Source organism: Panicum hallii, chromosome 3 (genome assembly GCF_002211085.1).
Source record: "Panicum hallii strain FIL2 chromosome 3, PHallii_v3.1, whole genome shotgun sequence".
Taxonomy (NCBI): Eukaryota; Viridiplantae; Streptophyta; class Magnoliopsida; order Poales; family Poaceae; genus Panicum; species Panicum hallii.
The window spans coordinates 17,409,248-17,418,263 of NC_038044.1; the positions used below are offsets into that span (position 1 = coordinate 17,409,248).

The 9,016-nt window shown below is 53.7% G+C and overlaps 1 protein-coding gene across 1 annotated transcript; it reads left to right on the forward strand.

Annotated features, from left to right (window-relative positions):
* The first annotated feature begins 1,772 nt into the window (after window positions 1–1,772).
* LOC112886245 (tubby-like F-box protein 8) lies at window positions 1,773–4,995 on the forward strand. The gene is made up of 5 exons (XM_025952073.1): window positions 1,773–2,058; window positions 2,678–3,231; window positions 3,385–3,472; window positions 3,736–3,868; window positions 3,963–4,995. Exons 2-5 carry the CDS (start codon window positions 2,866–2,868, stop codon window positions 4,732–4,734), a joined length of 1,359 nt encoding a protein of 452 aa, XP_025807858.1. The 5' UTR covers window positions 1,773–2,058; window positions 2,678–2,865; the 3' UTR covers window positions 4,735–4,995.
* Window positions 4,996–9,016: the final 4,021 nt, after the last annotated feature.

The window sequence follows — 9,016 nt, forward strand, 5'->3', positions numbered from 1 at the left end:
GGAAAAGTCAGTCGATTTGGAGGAGAAGCTGCCGCGTGTAAGGAGTATTCCTCCTAGATGCCATCATCGTGTCCGTGTGGCACGAGGGCGGTTCGAGGTTGGTGTGCCATGATTTTCGTGGAAGTTGTTCTAGCTAATTCCGGCACGCGGCTCCGTTTTGAAGTGCTACACCTGCACTGCTACCATCTGACGAGTCGCATTGCAGCAGTTTCTTATAAGAAGAGAAGCTGCAATTCGCCCAGTCTCGCAAGCAATTTCGCTGGAACCGAACCAAACCTACCTTTTTTTTTTGCCATGCGTTTCCGGTTGACTCGAGGACTACTGTAGCACGCAAACCCATTCGCTCCCTTCCATATCCATCCGGAGAAGGGAGAACCGAGAGTCCACTTCGACAGCACAAGCAAGCACACGCACATCGCGGGGATTGACGAAAAAAAAAAAGTGGCAGCAATCCAGTCGCGTGCCGACCTGACCTTGTTCGTTCGTCGTTCCCAGCGCGACAACCCGGGCACACCGCGGCGCCGCCCCAGCCAGGCGGAGCCTGTGCGTATGCAAGTGGGGCCTGGACGATAGCGGACCGGACGCGGCCGCCGGTCTCCCCGCCGCGCGGCTCATCTCCGGCTCCGAGCCCCCCCGACCGGCCCGGCCCAAGGCCGTCCCCGTCCGCGGCTGGCGAAAGGGACGAGGCTTTACTACTCGGCCACCTCGGACGCCGACCTGTACCGGCCGCCGCGGCTTCGCCTCGGGTTCTCGTCGTCACGCTCTGCCTGGTCCCCGTGCACCGTCACATACAGGGCGAGAACGCGCGAGCCGGCCGCACGTTTCGCATCCAGCGGCGAAGGTGAAGCCACCTCTAGTCACGTTTGAAGCTCTTGCTGCTACCTTACAGTCAGCGAAACAATCTCTGCTTTTAATGGCGGCTGTCAATGGGAAAAGGAGCCTTTTTTTTTTTGTGGCTCCGGCCGCGGCTAATGAGTGAGCGCCGGATGCCGGTCGAGCACCACGGCGTCGCGCGCGTCTTTTCGCACCCGCGCCGCGGGCGCCGGCCGACCCCGTCAGCGCCGTGCATTTATTTTACCGCGCACCGGCAGAAAAGGGGGTTTGGCGGCGGCATCGATGGCGAACCAGAAGCAGCAGCGGCAGCGGAAAGCAGGCGCGCCACTGTGAAAAGCTGCGAGACTGCTGGAACTGCTTGCGGCTCTTGTCCGGTGCCCACCGCCCGTCCTGTTCCCAGCTTCAAGCATTCGAGCTCAGTGTGTGTGCGAGGAATGATCCAAATGCACGCGGGCAGAGTGCATGTCAAAGCATATCGACAAATGAGATTTTTTTTATCCGCATCACAACATGAATGGATTGAGCAGATTCATTTCAGGCTCAGGCTCCAAATGTTTTCTTTTTTTTGAAAAAGAAAGATAAGTTTGCCTGACGGGATGCTAGCTGTACCTCACTTCAAACAGACGACGGTACAGGACAGACGTTTACGGTAGACCCGTGCTTCGGCCTCGACGAGCCGACGTGCAGGTCGTTAGCGTTGGCGTGCAGCTGCCCTCCCCTGTCCCTGCCACGGTAGGAACGGACCAACGGATCGAGTACACCAAAGACGACCCGCGTTCTGTGGCTCCGGGCACCGGGCCGACCAGGTCGAGAGGGACAGGGGCCGGGGCCATCGCCTCCCTCAATCCCAAACGGAACGGAACGGAACGGAACGGGATAGTCAACCCCCCGCCGTGGACCGGGGCGGATAATAAACAACACGCACGCCTCCTGCCACCTCCTCCTCCTCCTCCTCTCTTTCTCACCTCCCTCGCTCCGCTCGTCTCCCTCGCTCCGGGTCTCCGTCTCGAGCCTTCCCCAGTCTCCACACCCACTTCCACCTCCCGTTCCTCTTCCTTCCTCTGTTGCGCGTTCACCTCCCCCTCCTGTCGCCCCCCTCCTGCTCCCACCTCCCCGGTTCACCTCTCTTCTTCTCGGTCGTCCTTTCCCGGCGGCGACGACTGGGCTTGCGGCCCCCTTCAGCACGTCTTCGCCGGGTCCTTTGCCAGCGGCGAAACCCACCAGGTATGCCCCGCCCCTTCTCTTCCCTTCCTGCCGTGCGAAACGGAGCGCCCCAAACCCTACCGTAAGCTATTCGTGTTCGGATCTGACCCAGACCCAGTTACAATATACATGCAAGTATATGCTGGCGTCCGCCCCTGCTTGCGGACCTGCTAGATCTCGCGTCCATCTCTTCTGAGATTCTGTAGCCCGTCGATTTGTTACTCGATTTGTTCCGTAAAAGGTTTCCCCTTTTTACCCCACACTCCCACCTTTGTCCTTTGATGAATCGGGAAAAAAAAGGGTCCCTTTGATCTTTCGACAAGCGCCTAATTTCTAGCATAGGAATGGGTTGGCTGTACCTTTCTCGAAATGTTGCAACATGCCACCAGAATAGTTCATGTGTGATGGACCTCTCCGGAACTAAAATGTTTTTTGGTCCTTCTCTCGCAGCCGCGCTCTTGAAATTCTGTTGTAATATTAGTTCAGTCTCACTCTCATAGACTCTCGCCGTCTCCCGTGTGGTGAACAGTGGCGAGCTGTTCTTGGAATTGGTCTATTATTCCTATCATAAATATGTCGCTAGCTCTATTCATGCTAATATTACACGCTTTCTCATCAAAAGATTCTTTTCTTCTCGCAGGAACAAATCGGGCGACTGCTTCTGTGTAGGCACACCCAAAAGCAGCAATCCCCTCTGGGGTGGCGTGATCTCCACTGTTCCATAAGTGGAGCCACCAGGAAGGCTGTTGGAGACCTTCCCTGATATATATTCGCAGGCTAAGCCCCAAGGTTCTTGTAGGCCTTACTGCCCTGTTCTAGTTGGCGTAGATGTCGTTTCGCAGTATTGTTCGTGATGTTCGGGACAGTTTTGGTAGCCTGTCGAGGCGGAGCTTTGAGGTGACCATCTTTGGCCTTTCCGGACTCACCGGGCATCACAGGGGCAAATCTCAGAGTACGGTGCATGAGCTCCGTGATACAGATCTCATAATCCAGGAGAGCCGTTGGGCTAATCTCCCTCCTGAGCTCCTCCGGGATGTGATCCGGAGGCTGGAGGCCAGTGAGAGCACCTGGCCAAATCGCAAGAATGTTGTATCCTGTGCTGCCGTTTGTCGGGCATGGAGGGAGATGTGCCGGGAGATCGTGCTCAGCCCGGAGTTCTGTGGGAAGCTTACCTTCCCAGTTTCTTTAAAGCAGGTAAGCTTTACATTCTCTAATGAAAGAAATCCCTGACCTGATTACCGGAATGCTTCTAGGAATGATATTGTTCACCTAATGATGGCATTTCCGAATACTTATTCTTACATCTTTCGTAGTATTAATGACATTTTGTAATGCTTGTCTTCACAGCCCGGGCATCGAGATGGAATGATTCAATGTTTCATAAAGCGAGATAAATCAAAGTCTACATATCATCTCTACTTGTGCCTGAGCACTGGTATGTTGCACCTTTCTTTTGCTTGTACGAGTATATCCTTCCTTTACTGTTTTAGCATTGCCTCAAAAAAATATTTTGGTAAATGCCTGCTATCATCAAGTATTCATTCTGGTACTTTGTTCTGGTTGCGTGTTTCCAACAGTTCTGCCAATTATTTTCATTTTTGGTTTATGGCCCAGCTAAAACTTCTGCTACATTTTGTTTCATATGTTTGAAAAGTTGGTACATTGTTGACTCATTTTTTGTGTGTTTTTGGGGACCAGCTGTACTTACAGAGAATGGCAAGTTCCTCTTGTCAGCTAAAAGGAACCGCAAAACAACCTGCACAGAGTATGTTATCTCGATGGATGCTGACAACATCTCGAGATCAAGCAGCACATATATTGGAAAACTTAGGTAATTGAAATGCATGCGGATAGCAAACCGTTCTACTTTTTATCCAGTTTATTTGATTGTGCAAGCTAATTGAGGTGTTTCTTGTCATTTCCAGGTCCAACTTCCTAGGCACAAAATTTATGATCTATGACACACAGCCCCCTTATGATGGGGCTGTTGTCCCTCACGCCGGACGGACCAGCCGGAGATTCAACTCCAAGAAAGTCTCCCCTAAGGTGCCAACTGGTAGCTACAACATAGCTCAGGTGACATATGAGCTAAATGTTCTCGGCACAAGGGGCCCTAGGCGGATGCACTGTGTCATGCACTCCATACCTGCCTCCGCAGTTGAGCCTGGCGGCATAGTCCCTGGACAGCCCGAGCAGATTCTGCCTCGAGCGTTAGAGGAGTCTTTTCGCAGCACTACCTCTTTCTCCAAGTCATCCATCATGGACCGGTCCATGGATTTCAGCAGCTCCCGCGACTTCAGCAGTGTCCGTGACTTCAGCAGCGCCCGCTTTTCTGACATTGCCGGAGGCACCATGGTTGGTGACGAAGAGGGACAAAATAAGGAGAGGCCGCTTGTGCTTCGGAACAAGGCCCCCAGATGGCACGAACAGCTGCAATGCTGGTGCCTTAACTTCCGTGGCCGTGTAACCATTGCCTCGGTGAAGAATTTCCAGCTGATCGCCGCATCAAGCCAGCCCCCAGCCGCTGGGGCTCCAACCCCATCGCAACCTGCTCCACCCGACCAGGACAAGGTCATCCTGCAGTTTGGCAAGGTGGCGAAAGATATGTTCACCATGGACTACCGCTACCCGCTCTCAGCCTTCCAGGCTTTTGCCATCTGTTTGAGTAGCTTTGACACCAAATTAGCATGTGAGTAGATAGACGCCATGGAATCGCTGGACTCGGAGCTGGAAATGCACAAAAGAAGAGATGCATCTAGCCCTAGGATTCTAGCTTGATGCTTTTGCATTTTATTGTGTTCTCTCATGGTTGTATTGTGTTCTGCTTCATGTTGTAGCCTTGGAACCGGACTTCTGAGCATGTATGTTTCACCTGCCGGCACCACGGTTGGTGGCATTCGTATGATATGCATCAGATTCCACCCTTAACGTGAAAAGGTTCCCTTGATGAATTGTTTACAACTTTCGCGTGGGTTCTAAGGCATGCTGGAGCACCAGATCAAAGTGATCACAATATTTTTCAAATCTGTTGTGCACGGGTGCTCTGCATTGTTATACAGGGTGAGCATCACTCATGCATTGCATCCCGTTGTCTCGCTCGCTGGAGCCTTCCTACCTCTTTTTTACCCTTTCATTACGGTTGGTCAGTCAGCAGCCACCATGTACCATCATGGCATGATCTGCGGGTGCACCCTTGTTCGGCGCGTCAAGTGCAGTGGTTATGCGGCTATGCCCCTGATAGGAGAATCATGGCACATGTGTGTGCCCCTTTATCTCAGCACAAAGTTGTGCCTTTCAGCTTCTTTAGGTTCAGCTATTTATTTATTTATTTTCACTTTTTTTCTTTATATAAGGACAGAAGGTTGAACACTTTCTGTGTGGAGGAAGAGTGCATTTTCTGTAGTGACAGCAAGGAGCAGCACAGCTAGGAGATGTGATAAAAAGTAGGAGGAAAGGGCGCATCTGATCTGGGCCCATGATGAGTGTGACCTTGTGAAGGAATGGAGTTCTTTTCTGCATGAGGGTATGTGCCTGGGTACAATTTCTGAAAAATAAAAAGCAGCATGTGTCTGAGTATGATTTAAGAAAAAGAACATTGTGGCACATCGTATGCGTCTGCGCTGGAATGCACAGAACTGGACGGTGAGTGAACGGATCCCAAACCTCCGATCACTCTCCTTCCAGGAAGGAAACAAAGCATACCGTGCCTTGCTTTTGCTTGCTCGGACGGCATGACCTGAAGAAACAACCGGGTACACGGCGGCCGGCAATCATTCCCGGCGCGCGCACACGACGACACGAGGGCCTCGCCGCGGCTCCAGGACGGTGGCGGCAGTGCGCTGCGCACGCACTACCGCACTACCGGGGCAGGGCTCGTTGATGTGCCATGCCACGAGTGGCCTCATCACTAGACCGGCAGTGGCAACCGGCCGGACCTGGTGCTCGATATGATTCACGAGGATGATTGGTCCGTGTCGGCCGCTTCGGCAGTCCGGCTCCTCCGAGGAGAGGGCACTTGATCTGATCGCGTGCGTTTGGGTTTTATAAGTGTTTAACTGAAACGAACTGGATTCCCGAAACGAGGAATCCGACTCACTATATCATTGTGATAATTCCTGGATTAAACGTTATCACATACAGAACTTATTTCAGGCATAATATCATAATCATACTTCGCATAAGGTCAAACACGGGTTTAATTATTATATAAATCCATAGGATCTGTAGTACGGAAGTTATTACAAGCCTCCCGGCTAGAACGAACAAGCAGAAAGTGCAAAAAGTAGCTAGGTCTTCAGCCATTCTTCATCTTCTGGAACCTTCTCCACAGACAACTTGAGCGTAGCACGAGCTTCAGTCGTACCATCCGTCGTCGTTGGGGTTGAACTCGGGGTCGGATCCTGCATCGTACCAGGCTATCCCCAAGATACGGGATAGGTTCACGTCACCATCCGAATGCAAGCTTTATAGCGGACTAGTCTAATGGGAAAACAATTTCAAGGAAAAGTTGGGATTTCCTAAGCATGCAACATCGTATATAAGTACACAAACACTTCTCCAGCACCGACACGGGCTCTTCCGGCATCCCGGACTCCCGGTCCAACACACACCTTCCAACATCACCAAGTCGATGCGAGGACTCCCTCTCCTCGCATCTCAGCTGCCCCCTGGCAGGAAGTCATTCTAGAGGGAGGTAGAATTCATGAGTAACACTAGCTAATAAGAGCAATAGAAGAGTAGGGATGTCCATGATCGAGGACGCGGCTATACGTATATTTTTCACCCTGCAGGGGTTGTACACCTGGTCCCACTCGAATCGACGTTAGTCGGGGATCAGCCGATTTAGCGACGAAACACCGGTCTACTGTAACAGGACTAGGAGCCACGGCACCATCCGGCTTTCCCGGGTCTTGGGCGCATCCTCTCGCAAGAGGTCGCCCCAGGACCGTGAAGCCTCCCTTGCGTCTCGAGGAACGTGAGGTTAGCAGCTCCTCCCCCTGCACCGATACTCGATCCTCCTGTCGGCTTGGTACCGCACCTGCTAGCCCCGGACCGGGCCCACCCTCATAATGGGTAAATGGTGTGCACGTTTACAAAGTCCCACCAATCATAGTTACTCTCACCCGGTCCTCAACTGCCGAAGCGGGCATCTTCGTCTCGTGCGTCTCCATCGCAATGGTCCGCAACTGCACCCATTACGGGTGCCCCCAGCTCCTCAACCAAGTATCTACTAAAAATGTGCCCGCCACAGGTACTCCGTAGAGTGTGCCAAGATACACACTCCAAGCCCTCGATCTACGATCAAGTTAAATTCGCCCGCTTCCGGCTAAAATAGCCCTAATCACCAACTCCTAGAAAGTGTATCTCCACTCACACCAAGACTATCCATCCATTCCCACACATACACATGCAACGCATAGCAAGACATTTCATATTTCATTGAGTGTAATAGGATTGCAAGGAGCATAGGTAAATAAAATAGGCTATGCAGGCTCATCTCATAATAACACATTAAGTAACGATAACATATCTAGTAAGCAATGCCTAATAGGTATTCAGATCGTAGATGGGCGTGAACCTGGCGGCTCTTCGAAGTCCTCCTGAGCTTCCAGGTGGTCCTGGTCGTCGATCAGCTCCTCGTAGCTGGGTCCTATTCGTAAATACGAGTAAGGGCAAGGATCAAAGTGCAAAAGTGCACAAAAGATGGCAAATAAGATCCAAAACACCACGAATCCTATTCTAATGGGTAGTTCATGTTTTTAAAAGAATTATGGAACTAGTTTCATAATTTTCGGAGGCCCGGTTGATTTATTACGAATTTTCTAAGGAAAAACCTATTTCTCAAATTAATATAAGAATTTCGGAAAAGAAAAGAAAATAATAAATCAGCAGCGACACGTGGCAGCACCAGAGCGTGCCACGTGGCATGCTAACATCAGCATGACGTCACTGGTGGGGTCAGCCCCTGCTGACGTCAGCAGTGGGCCCTGCTGACATCAGCGTTGACCGGTCAACGGTCAACTGGTCAAGGGTCAGTGGGGCCCGCTGGTCAGCCTCACCCCGAGGCTGACAGGTGGGTCCCTCGGGTCAGGCTGGGAAAAGAAAAAGGGTCCGGTTTGGCTCTGGGCTCAAAGTTAGTTGGGCCGGCTCAGTCGGCCCAACAAGGCTTGGCTCGGTTCGTGGGTCGACTCGGCCTGCGGCTCAGCAGGCCGGCTCGGGTAGTGGGCTGGCTAGGCGTGCAAGCCAGCCTCGGCTTCCAGTCCTTCGCGGCCGACGCGTCTTGTGTCCCGATTCCTTCATGGGCCGTTGGTGGGCTGGCGGCCTTCTCTCCTTCTCTTCCTCCTCCTCGCTGGCTGGGCTGCTTCCGCTCCTCTTCCTTCTTGCTGACAGGTCGGCCCCACGCGTTAGTCTTGGCGGGATCCAGTGTGGTGGGGCCTGGATCCGGTGCGGCAGGTGGGCGTGCGCGTGTGCGTGTGGGCGCCGTGGGTGTGTGTGTGAGGCAAGCGCCCAGTGGGTGCTCGAGGAAATGCCTAAGGGGTTTGGCCGCGACGTCGCGGCCGCGTTGCGTGGTCACTGCACACGGCGAGGCCGTGGCGGGGTCGTGGCGCGGCGACGGCGGCGGCGGCGTGGCGAGGCAAGGGCGGACAGAAGCAGGCACGGGCCGTGTCGGTCTGTGCGTGTGTGCGTGCTTGTGACGTCCTGGCCTCCCAGGGTCGCGGCTCGCCGGTCACGGCGGTGGTCTCGGGCCAAGGCGGGGCTTGGGCGACGGCTTGGGTTCATGGCGTGGGTGTGCACGCACGCGCGCGGGTCCTGGCTTCCCAGGGCCGCAGCGTGGCCGTACCGTGCGCGGGGCACCGGCATCCCGGGCCTGCAGCACGACGCAGCGATGAGGGGCGACGGCGGTTGCGGGGCACGGAGGCGGCGCGTTGGGTCCCTGCACGAGAGTGGCACCATGGCCGGAAGGGAGAGGGGATCCCTA

Bases quoted from the DNA above. Each gene is read 5' to 3' on its own strand.
- LOC112886245 (XM_025952073.1), top strand. From the start codon at position 2,866: ATGTCGTTTCGCAGTATTGTTCGTGATGTTCGGGACAGTTTTGGTAGC. The intron at 3,473-3,735 runs GTATGTTGCACC...TTTGGGGACCAG, and splicing joins CTACTTGTGCCTGAGCACTG to CTGTACTTACAGAGAATGGC. The intron at 3,869-3,962 runs GTAATTGAAATG...TGTCATTTCCAG, and splicing joins ACATATATTGGAAAACTTAG to GTCCAACTTCCTAGGCACAA.